Below are 14,285 nucleotides of genomic sequence, written 5' to 3' on the forward strand. Positions count from 1 at the left end.
ATAACCTCAGATAAGCAGATAACACCACCCTTATGGCAGAAAGTGAAGAACTAAAGAGCCTCTTGATGAAAGTGAAAGAGGAGAGTCAAAAAGTTGGCTTAAATCTCAAAATTCAGAAAACTAAGATCATGGCATCCTGTCCCATCACTTCATGGGAAATAGATGGGGAAACAGTGGCTGACTTATATTTTTGGGCTCCAAAATCACTGCAGATGGTGACTGCAGCCATGAAATTAAAAGATGCATATTCCTTGGAAAGAAAGTTATGACCAACCTAGACAGCATATTAAAAAGCAGAGACATTACTTTGCCAACAAAGGTCCGTCTAGTCAAGGCTATGGTTTTTCCAGTGGTCATGTGTGGATGTGAGAGTTGGACTGTAAAGAAAGCTGAGTGCCGAAGAATTGATGCTTTTGAACTGTGGTGTTGGAGAAGACTCTTGAGAGTCCCTTGGACTGCAAGGAAATCCAATCAGTCCATCCTAAAGGAGATCAGTCCTGAGTTTTCACTGGAAGGACTGATGCTGAAGCTGAAACTCCAATACTTTGGCCACCTCATGCGAAGAGTTGACTCATTGGAAAAGACCCTGATGCTGCAAAGGATTGAGGGCAGGAGGAGAAGGGGACGACAGAGGATGAGATGGTTGGATGGCATCACCGACTCGATGGACATGAGTTTGGGTAGACTCCAGGAGTTGGTGATGGACAGGGAGGCCTGGCGTGCTGCAGTCCATGGGGTCGCAAAGAGTCAGACACGACTGAGCAACTAAACTGAAACTGAATGAGGCAAAACTATAATTCAGCAAGTTATGCTTATGTCTTATGACAGGGATTTTGAACCCAGTAGGGCAGATGTCTGTAATATTTCAAAAGTCTTTCCCTTCCACAATTTCAGATAAGCAGTTTATGAAGTTCTGTTTACACTTCACGATAGCACACCTTGCAGGGGTGTTTCCCAAAGTAGGGTAGACCTGGATGTAGGAGATACGCACCGATAACCCACCAAAAACGGAATATGACTTTCCAGTTTTGTGAGTACCTTTCACTCTTCAAACTTTTCATCCTGTCCTCCTCCTTCTGTTTCCAACTTTGAAACATCTGAAAATCAGTTCCCACCACATTTAGCCAAAAGTTTTCAGTTGTCCAACATGAACCTTCATAGTGAATGTTCTTTGTCTCCTCTCATCAGCCTCAACTCCACGGTCAGTTTGAACTGGGATTTTTGTTCTCTAGAGTGTTCTTTCAGGATGTGCTGAATTGTGTGTGTGTGTGTGTGTGTGTGTTGCAGGTGGGGTGAGCAGAAAAGTAGCGATGTCAGTGGGGAAAAAAATCTCTTTTCTCCATTTAATGTGGTAGTTGTTTTAACACATTTACTGGTTATGACAAATGACTGTGTGGGTGTGGAAGTTTCAGACAAAAGTTGATGTTTCAAAGCAGATATTCATGTTTAGGGTAAGGATACATTTACAGCAGATATGACTAGATAAGATAGATATAATGGATATTATATGCTTCCATAGTAAATATATATTTCTGAATTAGGTATTTCATTTACTTTATATTTTCAAATTTGATTAAGTTCCTTGGTTATCATTTAAAATTTAACTTGGCTCCTCTAAAATCACCCCAAATGCCTGAGAAAACCTTTTTAATATGCTTCCTTTTATGTTTTACTTTTCTTCTATTTAAATGCTATTCACTTTGTAGTCATAAATCCAGTTATTCTTTGTAATTTCTTAAATGTTTCCAGAAATATTGAAAGTCCAGGTACCAACATACAGATTACATTTTGAAAAATGAAATGAATTCACTAATTTTTAAAGACAATGAATACTTAAGTGTGTATGCATATATATGTATTTTGAGATTTGTCATGAAATGATTTTGTGTCTCTAAAACTGGCTGTGCCACCTGATAAAGTTGTTTCTATGGAGATGGCTCATGATTCACAATCAACATAAAAGAAAATTACATATGAAAGTATAAGGTAGAGCTGACAGAGGAACTATTAATTTCTGAATTAGAAAATTTAAACTCTGAATTTAAATTTAAATTATTACTAACACTTTTTTATGTCTAGAAAAATTATTTTATAATCCTAATAAATGTTATTAAGTCTCTATAATATTCTAAGAACTACATACAGAGCATAAAGAGTATAATCCTAAACTTCCTGTAGCTAACATCATGCTGAGGGTAGGAGGTGGAAGACAAGGCTAATAAAAACTGTATATGAACTGAAAGAAAATCATTGTTATATTGGGTCTTTTGTCTTTTCAGAGTCTCAGACTTTTCAGAGGTTTTCTTCTATGCCCTAGACATTCTTCCTCCAGTAGATTCCTCTTCCATGTGGCTACAGACAAGACTATAGAAGAAAGATGATTTCTCGTGGATTTTGAAGTAGATCTAGATGCATTTGGGTGGAAAGAGATTACAGGTGGGAGAAGGGAGAAATGATGGCATCTGACATGAGAAAATGTTCTAGGCACAGGTAGGATTTCAAATAAATGTCATTGAACTGTCTCTATGGAAACCACAAAGGGGTTTCTCTTGACTAGAGAATCGAATAGCATTCTCTTGAAAATAATAGATTGAAAGAAAAAGAAACAACCTCTCCATGAGTCACAGAGGGTTAGAGTAGGCAGACATCCTGAACTTTCAACAAATCTATTCCTCTACCTTTAGGAAGGTTCCCAAATAAACCTTCTCATTCAAATAGGATTCTCTTTTAGCAACTTCCCGATGAATCCATTCAACAACCAGAATAAGACTCTGGGCCTCTAACTTTCTGGTTGCATCCCAAGGACCTTAACCCATACTCTTTCCATTGCGGTAGGGATTGCTAACAGCTACCTTCTGTCTGAACCCTCTTCTGTTTAAGTCTATTTCTCTACCTGCTTCTCTGCCTTCTTTCTCTGAACTCAATGACACAATCTATGAATAAGCCTTTGCTTAAATAGGTATCCACTTGCCAGGAAACCATTTGTGGGGATAGGGCTCTGTTGAAACCTTGTTTCAACAAGGTTGTTTATTTTTTTTTTTTTTTTTTTTTTAGTTTTGATTTGCATTTCTTTTTTTTTTTTTTTTAATTTTATTTTATTTTTAAACTTTACATAACTGTATTAGATTTGCCAAATATCAACCCCACCAAACCATTCAAATGTTTCTGCTCTTCTGTAAAGCTCCTGGGAGTCACTTTTGAATTTTCTGGCAGCTAAGCTTCATTTCTGCTGGCCCCACTTGTGCTGTCTATTATACCCCGTCTCATTTCAGTGCCAAATGCACTTTCTACAAGAACTCACACTGCTTTCATGTGATTTCCCATGGAAACACAGTGTTCCAGAAGGACTCTGAATCATTCTAGGGACTCGATGGAGAAGACAGCAGATGCTGTGTGAGTGAGTTCTGCACAAATCTTTTTTTCCCCTGCCTATAGAGTTTTATAAAAGCAAAGGAAACAGCATACAAAGGTCACTTCTCTAGGGCATTTTGAAAAGTAAGTTCTCAATCTTATCAGGGTCTGGGTCCTCCTAGATAAAGAACCGGAGAAGGCAATGGCACCCCACTCCAGTACTCTTGCCTGGAAAATCCCATGGACGGAGGAGCCTGGTAGGCTGCAGTCCATGGGGTCGCAAAGAGTCAGACATGACTGAGCGACTTCACTTTCACTTTTCACTTTCATGCATTGGAGAAGGAAATGGCAACCCACTCCAATGTCCTTGCCTGGAGGATCCCAGGACAGGGGAGCCTGGTGGGCTGCCGTCTATGGGGTCGCACAGAGTCCGACATGACTGAAGCGACTTAGCAGGAGCAGCAGATAAAGAACAATGTTGCTATAGATTAAAGTTGACTGCACTGAACATTCTCTGTCTTTGGCCAGCACCTTTTCTCCAAATCTCTAACCAGGTCATTTCAGCCACCACACGTATGGGCTCAGAATTTTTCCATGTAGAACTTGCCTTATTTGTGAACTGAACTGGAAGGGTCACCAAGAAACTAGCTTTTCTCAGGATAGGCCAACCTCCAAAATATTCTACCTCTATATTTCCACGAGAGGGACTTCCCAGGTGGCTCAGTAGTAAAGAAGCAAACTGCCAAGGAAGGAGATGCAGGAGACTCGAGTTTGATCTCTGGGTTGGGAAGATCCCCTGGAAGAGGAAATGTAACCCACTCTAATATTCTTGCCTGAGAAATTCCAAGGACAGAGGAGCCTGGCGGGCTATAGTCCATGAAGTTGCAAAGAGGGAGACACGACTTAGTGACTGAGCACGTTCCCACAGTATCTTGTAACAACATGCTCTGATATTTTTTCTAAAAGAATCTGTAAAGACATCTACTTTAGTGGTAAACAAGATAGCTGGTACTTCCTTTCCTGTTTCCCTCCCTGGGCAGATGGTGTCATATGTGCCCATCATTCAATATGGAAGTCATAGGGCATCTTAGGCTCACTGTCTCTCTAACTTCCAATATCTAACCACTCACAAAATCCCTCTTATTGACTTGTTTGAATCTTTTTTTCCTCTTCCTCTCCATTCCTAAAGCTACTGTTCTACTTGAGGCATTTACCATCTCATATGAAGTTTAAACCCCCCTCTAATGCTTCTTAACTAGAAATGTTTGCCCCTGTTTTAGCTTTCTCTACTTTACTCTCCACGAAGCCATCAGAATGATCTATCTGAAAAATAAAATGTAGCAACCTGTTAAAATCTGTAGCAGGTCTCCTGTTTCAGAATTAGGGCTCATTTCCTTAATGCACACATTCCATCATTTCTTTCTGTTTCTCTGCCTTTCTAACTCTGTCTCTTTCTCTCTCTCTCTTTGTGTTTTTAAAATGAAAATGTAAAACATGTAAAAGTTTTAAAAATCAAACAATTCAAAGGGGCATATAAAGAACACTAAGTGTCCCTCCAATTCATACTCCTAGTGCTGGCTCCATTTCCAAGAGGCAGCCACTGTTACTCATCTCCTGAGCATTCTTCCAGAAGTGGTCAGTGCATATACTATATATATATATATATATATATATATATATATATATACACACACACACACACACACACACACACTTCTAAAGAGGCTTCTTTTTACACAAGTGAGAACATTCGATAACACTGTCCTACATCTTGTTTTGAGTATCCTGTTTCATCTCTTGACAATCTTCCCTGTGCCTTTTAAGTTCTCACAATAGTGAATGACCTGTAGTTCCCAGAACACTCCACGCTGTTTGCAGGCACACTTGCCAATGCTTATGCCCTTCTTTTTGCTTGGAAAGTATTTCTTCTCATTTGCAGCCTACACAGGGCACTCACTACTAGTTCTCTTTAGGATTCACCCCGAGTTTTAACCCTTCACCCTTCCTTAGAAACTACTTCTCCATGCTTCCACAGGACACGGACATGCACATCTCTATCACAGCCCCTACCGCATTGTTTTAAAATCACTATTTCTACATTCTTCTCTACACTATAAAATATTTGAAGATACAGAACACGTCTTAGTCATTTTTCCATTCCTAATACCGAGATCATGACACAATAAAAGACTAACTGTTCAGTATGTGCTGAACCAAAACAGCCCACCATCAAGGTAACTATGAGTGTTTCAAAATCTTTCAAAAAGGAAAAAAAAAATTACTTCAAGTATAGAGATCTTTGTTTGTTTTTTAAAGACTATAAACTCCACAAAGACAGAGACCTTATCTGCTTTAATTACTAAAATGGTTGAATGCGTGCTTTGGGGAAAAAGCCTTTAATCTTAAATATGCAAAACAATGACAGTTTTATTGGGATTGTAAGAGATAAAATACACTCAGCACTTAATGGAGGTGTAGAAGAAAAAAAAACTATTAGCAGAAAAACAGAGAGGAATATGAGGATTTTAAGAAGGGGATACTGAGTTCACTAAAGAAAACCTATTCATCTTTCACTCATCTATGACCAGTCTTTTTTTCCTAAGTTATCACCACTGATAGGAATTAATTTAAAACCTTTCTTGAGCATTTCTGTCAAGTGCTGAGTAATATATTGTTTTATGCTACTGACTATAACTACTTTCAACAACCAGAAGTCAAGAGACTTCATGAAATGCATGATCTTCTGAAAACAGAAGTATTCTAAAATGTAAAAAGTCAATCCTGCTATTATGAAAAATAAGATTCAGTGTTTTGAAAAAGTTCATGGGGGAAATTGTATTAACATTTAATCAACTGCAAGGGTATAGCATTTATCTTTCCACTATCCTCAAGTATGATGATGGTCATTTGAGTTGTTAAAACTCAAATCAGTTAAAAACATTTAATATCATTTATTTTTCTTTTGACATGTTTTACCTTCTCTGATAATGCAAGATTTGATTCATGTGTGTTTTGAGAGTGCTATCAAGAACTTAGGGGGTCTGCCATGACAAAAAAAAAATACTTATAGAATTGATACTAAGCGATATTCAGCTCAGGTGACATCTGGGCTTTACCTCTTGCTCCCAGACCACCTGATGGAAAGATTTTAGGTGATTTGGGTAAATCCTTTGGGATACCCATATCTTGGAAAGTAAAGTTCTCCTTCTGTTTCACATTGTGCTGAAACATTTGTTAGTTTGTCAACAGTTGAGCAAAGTTCCCCATGTGAATACTATGGACAACACTGGATGGAAACACTTCAAATACACTCTTGGCTCCAAAGTGCAATACAATATAAACCCAGCATCATTCAAATCTCATTTTGAATACCATTGATTCAACATTTCTTGTTGTTGTCTTTAGGAATGTGTTTAACTAGGGAAAAAATGGATGATTATGTCATAACCAATTAAAATGGCAATCCAAGGGGCCCCAGATTGCACACAATCATTACAGCAATGTTCCCAGGAGACACCTGGAGTTTGCAGTCAGTGGAATTCAATAAATGCTTGTTGACTGACACATCTACAGAAGAACAAAATGGAATAAGATGAAATCTAGCAGGAGAATACAGTGGAGAGGAAGAATCTGCATTTTGACAGAGTCTAAGTTTCTACAGTAGATATTTGAACTGAAAAAGATTTAGTAACTGGGTCATTTACCTTCATTTTACAGAAGAAAAACTTGAGAACTGGAGAAGTCAAGGGCACTTACTCAAAGTCCCAAAGCTAAATACCAGCAATGTTTTCTTATTTGCCTCACAAATAGGAGCCAGGTTCTGGAATCAGGCTGCCTGGGTCTACAGAAGTTAGATCTGTAACTTCTGAGTTGTTAAAGATATTTAATCTCTTTCAACCTAACTTTCTCCCTCTCTCAACCTCAGTTTCTCCTTCTGTAATGGGGGATGGTGACTACAGAGACTTCAACAGACACAAGTTTGAGCAAACTCTAGGAGACAGGGAAGGACAGGGAAGCCTGACATGCCGCAGTCCATGGGGTCTCAAAGAAGTGGACATGGCTTATCGACTGAACAACAAACAAAATGAGTTACTAATAAAAGGATTTGATAACCATGTCTTCTACATAGGATATTCAACAAATGGCATTCAACAAATGCCATTATTTATTTTCATCGTACTACACACTTTAATTCCTAGTCTGGCCATGTGACCCTAGGAATATAGTATTTCAAATATAACTTCAAACCTTAAAAAATCTGGATAGGTTTACTTTGATGTAGCTTAGAGAATAAAAAGATCTGTTATCTCCAAACAGAAAGGTAAAAGGAAGTTTTTCCTCTTTGAACTTCTCTAGATGGTACAATATTGTAACCCAGCACCTAAAAGTGAGACCTCATTAATAAGAGAAAAACATACTTATATCTTTAACTGCTGATATCTGTTCATGCCTTTAAATAGTACTGACCTATTTACTCTATTTGCAAAGGAATTCTGTTATAACCTCAGAAAATTTACCGACAACCACAAGAGTATGTTTAAGCTATTTTATAAAGCTATTACAGGCTGTTAGTAGGGGGAAACCCGGTTTGTAATGTTCTTTATTCGGAAAAAGAAGAGTCACTGGTGCTCTGTAAAGTCGCAGGATAGTGTTGTGCAAGTTGCTCTGCTTGGTAACATTTTCATGGCCATCATTTAAGGTTGGATGACTCATAAGTACTGACACAGCAGGACTGTGTATCAGTTTTAAGTCGAGCCCTACCAACAAGGCTCTTGTCTTTATCCTGTTCCTTATCATCAATTACTACACTAATTTTTGCTTTTGAGCACAGCTACCTGTTTGACTACCCAGAAATTAATTTGAAACCTTGGAAAAATACCATCCTTAGAGAAATTTAAGAGAAAAAAAAAGGTTCATTTCTTAATAATGCTAGGCCTTGGAATAATGTACTGCAATCTTGCTTCTCAAAGTGCTGTCTGAAAGTGAAAGTGAAGTTGCTCAGTCGTGTCCAACTCTTGCAACCCCATGGGCTATAGCCTACCACACTCCTCCATCCATGGGATTTTCCAGGCAAGAGTACTGGAATGGGTTGCCATTTCCTTCTCCAGAGGATCTTCCCAACCCAGGGATCGAACCCAGGTCTCCCACATTGTAGGAAGACGCTTTACCATCTGAGCCACCAGGCAAATCCTGGTGCTGTCTATGTACCAGCAATTGACAGCATCTGGGAGTTGTTAACAATGTAGGATATCAGACCTCACCCCAGACCTCTGAATAAGAAACTGTATTTTAACATTTTGAGATCCCAGAGTGGTTCAGATAAACATTAAAGAATGAGAAGCACTGGCTTAGAGAAATGGGGGAGGGAGATTTCTGATAGGTGGTTACTGTTGCGTGTCATCAGGAGGGTGGTAACTAGACATAAGTGAGACATAAATGAAGTGTATACCAGAAACGTCTGGAATCAACTATTAAAATAACAGTGGGAATTAACAATAGAGGGTATTTCATAAATAAGATTTGTTTTTTTCTGGGGTATTATTTAGACAATTAAACTCATTTTAGTTTTTTGAGGAGGTGTTCTTATGTCAATTTTAATTCCTATAAGAGCATTCACTGTGGCATCTATGTATGTATGAAAGAAGGAAACAATGAACACACCATAGGTATCCAATCCTGGGAACAGTTTGGGTTGAGACCTACACTGGATTAGAGCTCAATAGATGTGAAATCTTCTGGGGATGGCCACTCTCAGACCACCATGTTTTTCGATGGGAGACAGAGTTGCATGGGTTGAAACTCCTCTTTGATGATGAGGAGCTACCTCTTTAATAAGAAGGAACAGCTAGTCATTGGAATCAAATACAAGGGTTCAACCTTTTGTTATAGGTATTTAACATCATGTTTCTTCCAATCAATTGCTTTAAGACTTGCTTATTATTATCTGTGTTTTATTGGACTTTTATTACTAAATGTTAGTGGTTACTTCAAGGCAGTTTCTGAGGACTACTATCTCTTTTTGTTCCAACTGCTCTTTATTCCTCTTTGATCAGCCATTTGTGTATGTGTTTGTGTATGTGTGTAGATATACAATTTCACAGAAATTGTTAAAAAAAAGGTTTGAGAGATTTAATTTAAAACACATGGAAATCAGTAGCTTTTTAAACTGTTTAGAAAATAACCGTACTGTAGTTGCTATCACAAGCACAATCTATCCCATGATGCCAAAAGAAAAAGTCCTTCCTGATTTAATCAATAATATTTTTGCCTGAAAAGAAAAGTCCTGCTCTCAAGTATAGATTTTTTTCCCTGCATCAGAATTATTCTTCAGAGGTTTTCCATTCACTGTTCAAAACCAACAATTCTTGATTATAGAGATTCTTGACAAACAGAGCTCTCTGTCTCTTTTTTAAATTTAGGAAAAATATTTTTAAGTCCAGAAGGACATGAATCAAAAATACTCCTGATGTGACGTTAGTCTTTAATAAAACACAATGTTAGAAACCAACCTGGAATTATATTTAACTTAGCATAGCATACGAAAAGAATAAAAGTTAAAAGAACCTAGTTTTCAAAACAGAATATAGTTTTCAAAAGCATTAATGTAATGTACAGTTATGTCATTTTCCCAGTTGTGGAAATGGGTGGGTAATAATGGTAATGAATAAAAAATATAAAAATGAGTAATGTTTTAGCAATGGATTTTAATCTGAATTTTATTTAAAACTATTTTTATTATATGCAATATCCATTCTTAGTTGTTATTAATTTTGTTGAAAATTCCCTATTAAATAATCTCAGAAGTTATTGCCTATCAGGGTTCTGAAACATGCTCAATATAAAAGCAATGTCTTAGTGCTCATTGACTTTTCAGCTCTACTGTCTTATCTAAAAATCAAAGCACATCATAGACAGTGCTCTTAAGCAGGGCTAACTATCCACATTGTGTTTCTATAGAACGCTTGATCCTAAACTCCTCGTTTCCATTTTTTTTTGGGGGGGGGAGTTATTTGCAATCTATGCATTTCAATGTTTTGTCACTGATGACAGGAGAAAAATTAAGTAAATGAAGTTTTATTTTTCTATGTTCTGCTGCTGCTGCTGCTAAGTCGCTTCAGTCGTGTCGGACTCTGTGCGACCCCATAGATGGCAGCCCACCAGGCTCCCCCGTCCCTGGGATTCTCCAGGCAAGAACACTGGAGTGGGTTGCCATTTCCCTCTCCAGTGGTTTCTATTTTCCTATCATGTCTTTAACACCATTGTGGAAAGTTAACGGGTAATCTGGTAGAATGTATTTTTTAATGGTTTACATGTTGGGTGAATATTTTTTAAAAATCAAGTACATACACACATGGTACAGTGAATAAATAGATTTTCTTAAAATATTATTCCATAATAAAGAGCTATTTCCAATGGTAAAGCAATTAATTCAATATTTTTTTTTCTGAGCCTCTGTACAAATTCCATTGAACAACTGATTATACAGACCTTTTTTGTTATGGTGGTTGTTTTGGTTAAATAGCAACTTCCTATTCCATTCAGTTTTGTTTATGTTTTTAAACTGAAAAGTTGTTTGTAAACATAGTTAACAAAATTATACATTTTAAAAATTCTAAAAAGCATAGTACTCTGAAAAGCAGACCACTAGCAAAGACATCGTTTGCCTTTTGAGCTTTCCCAATCTTCTCCTATTTTATAAATTATCTGTGTAGGTACTTACAAGGTGCCAAATAAATGACTGAAAAGGAAAATATTTTCATCATTTATCTACCTGATACAAACAGCTTGTTAAACTAATTCATTGCTTAGTTTATCCAGTCACAATGACATTGATTGGGTATGGTTTGTATATGTGCCCATGTTATTATATTCCTCAGTATCTGTAAATAGTTCCTTTGGGGTGCTTTGTAGCGGGGACATGTATATGAGAGAATATCATAAATGAGGCTATTAAAAACCTTTTCCAAGTCAGAGAATATTCATTGTGCATTGATATTTCAAAATTGTTTTTCTAATACCACCATCAGATTAAAATACTGTTTAAAATAAGCTACTTAAAGCAGGGGAAGGTACAACTATAAAATACAAAATGTAATAGTCACACTTTTAAATCTACTTCAACTCAATATATTTTAAATATATATATTTCGTCCCTGACATACCCTAAAAAAAGAAATTCTTAAGCCTTAACATGCTAAAATAAAATGACACAATAGCAATGAAATGAAATGAACTGACAATTCATTTAGCCTATCACTCTATAGCCTTTACAGCTACACAGTGATAAAATTCCCAAAGGCTTTAGTCTTTAAATTATTAAGGCTATCTAAATTTCCACTGCCACAATACATTTTTTTTTCCCATAAGTGGAATGAAAATGGCAATTTTCTCAGGTAGATCTAGCTGTTCTCTGGGTGGTGTGTTCTAGAAAAGCAACAGGCTTTTCCCCCCTGCCTTATAAGAAGCAACAGTTAGAAACTCTAACTAGAAAACTGCTACCCCACAGTGGTTGGAAACAGCCAATAGAGAAAGAAACACTATGATTTCAATCGATGTTGAAACAGCTTCAGAAGGAAGGAGACAATATGAAATAAAAGAATGTTAACTCTTCGCAATAAAAAGATTGCGCTATGTTCACTACACGTTACTATCGCCCTCTCCCTTGCTCTCCCTTTTCCACCGTAACTGATCATCAGGCTTTCCTCCGCATGCTTCGGTGTCTAAGGCAAAACAAAGCAAAACTCGAACCGTTTGATTTCAACTTAAACTCGCAAGATGCAGCAAGACAAATTCATCAACCTCCACGCGGGAACAATGCAAGCCTCTCCCCAGAAGCTGGCTTGAGTACTTTCGTATAAGCTAGCCAGCAGGGACCGTGGTCTCAGCCTGTTGCTCCTGCCACTCCGTATGCTAGGGCCCGGAAAGGGAGAGGGCACTAGGAAACCTCATGTTTGTGCTCGGGTGCTTGGCGGCGGGCCCTGGGCGGGGGTCTGGCTTGTCCGCTGCGGGGATCGCGACTGGCGAGGAGGTGGCTGCGGACCACGGTGCGGGGGCCCGCGGGTGCAGGCCACCCGGCCGCCGGCAGATGGTGCCCTGCGCCTCGCAACACCCAAGGAAACCCTGCGAAAGTACCGCTGACTCCGCCCCACCCGCTCCGGCGGCGCCAGTCACCCGTTCTTCCCCAAATAGTGCCGAGCACGTTTCCTCCTCAACACCCGCAGTAGCCCGTGTGTGTGTTGAAAATACAAACCAGGGCCAGCAGGGCGTGTGTGCCAGAGTAGGGAGCGCGCTTGGAGCGGGATCCCTGGGCCCGGGCGAGGTGACCGCCAACCAAACGCAGAGGGCACGGGGACCGGTCCATTTCGCATCTGCGTAAGCGCGGCGGCCGGGCCAGTAGCGAGGCCACTCACCATGTTCACTTCGGAGACCATGTCTATGCTGGCGACATCGATCCTCATCCCGACGTCCACGGGGGGCCCTGCGGGGGACAGGGGCACATTGTGGACATAATCTCAGAGCGGCCACAGGCTGGGGAGGGGCAGAGGGCTTCCCTGCGCTTACTACATTCTGAATGGGTTCCCACCACCCTCATCCCTCCACCCCGTTGCAGGGGACAGCCCGAGAGAACAGGTGTGGGCACACGCATGATGCAGTGACTATGCAGAGGGTGTTTTGAGCCACGGAAGGTCGGCTGTGCCTCGGGTTCATCCACCTGAGCCTAGGGGTCCGGCGTGTGTGTGAATGTGAGTGTGTGTGTGTGCGCGCGCGTGTTTGGCCAGAGCATAGGGCGTAGTGCACGCTTATGAAAATGACACGCTTCTCCTTCTAATTTTTTTGACATTTATCTTCGACAGGAAAGGAGAACTAGATATGGGTTACAGGTTGAAAAAAAAAAAGATGAAGCATTACCTCCAAAGTCCGGCCGCAAGCGAATGTCATATCCTTTGAGCAATCTGTCCACTGTCTCTTTCACGTATGACATGTTGCTGGGCTCGTTGGCGCTGAAGGGAAGAAGTAGGGACCGGATTCAGAATGAGCACAAATTGCGAGCAGACATAAAAATAGACAGGCACACCTACCCCCCCAAATAACGAGCTACATGATCCAGCAAGCATGTAAAAAGAAAACACCTAGAGAAAAAAAAAAGAGAGACATTCAACAACAGCTGCTCACCTGTGTGCACAACAGACCATGGCAATCATCACAGGGAAAGAGAGAAGCCCCAAACTCTCTCGATTTTGTACTGTCCACATTACTAACTCTGATTAAAGAATTGTCTTTTCTGCGAAGATTCAAGGAATGCAACTTAGTCGGCGGCAGGGCAGTAATTCCCGAATGGACCTGCGCATGCGCAGAGGGTGCTCACTACCAAAAGACACCTTGTGCCTTGCAAACAATATTCCTAGTGGAACAGGCAACAGATTTCAGTTCCTTTAAAGTTCCTGTTTGTGGTGCTCCGCGTTCTCCGATAGTAAAAGATACCCTGTTGTTTCTTTGCTTCGGATCCTACGTGCATATGAGTATGAATCTCTCTTTGTGCATTGGAGGTTGCTATGTTCATTTCTTTTCTGCCTCCAAACCGGTTTTTTTACTCAATTCCCAGGGATCTGGTTTAGGCTGCCTGTGATTGGCATATTTCGTTGACAGTCACGGTAATCTTAGAACTGGGCGTCTGGAGGCGAGGTGGTTCTCTGTGCGTCTGTGTGTGTGTGAGTGATGGGGTGAGGGGAGTAAGGGGGACGAAGTAAGTGGAGAGGGAGAGCCAGAGAAGGAAACTCAGGCTTATTTGTTCAGGTCTCCTGAAAGGCTTCTTAGGATGTCTGGCTTAGTGTCCTCTTTCTCTTTTCCAGGAGGAGGAAGAGGAGCTGGTCGACTTTTGCAGTTGCTCCCCCTGCTTGTCTTCCCTCCCCCTTTCGTGTCTCACCAGGCAAGAG

General features: G+C 39.8%; 1 protein-coding gene across 1 annotated transcript in view; it reads right to left on the reverse strand.

Annotated features, from left to right (window-relative positions):
* The window catches only part of GABRB1 (gamma-aminobutyric acid type A receptor subunit beta1), a 446,588-nt gene extending 432,655 nt beyond the window's left edge, over positions 1 to 13,933 (reverse strand). Inside the window, exons 1-3 of the mRNA XM_006069953.4 lie at positions 13,525 to 13,933; positions 13,261 to 13,352; positions 12,762 to 12,829 (exon numbers count right to left, since the gene is read on the reverse strand). Of these exons, the coding sequence (XP_006070015.3) occupies positions 12,762 to 12,829; positions 13,261 to 13,352; positions 13,525 to 13,604 (240 nt within the window). The 5' untranslated portion in view covers positions 13,605 to 13,933. The remainder of the gene's footprint in view (positions 1 to 12,761; positions 12,830 to 13,260; positions 13,353 to 13,524) is intronic.
* Between the last annotated feature and the right edge of the window lie 352 nt (positions 13,934 to 14,285).

The sequence above is a fragment of the Bubalus bubalis genome, chromosome 7, assembly GCF_019923935.1.
Source record: "Bubalus bubalis isolate 160015118507 breed Murrah chromosome 7, NDDB_SH_1, whole genome shotgun sequence".
NCBI lineage: Eukaryota > Metazoa > Chordata > Mammalia > Artiodactyla > Bovidae > Bubalus > Bubalus bubalis.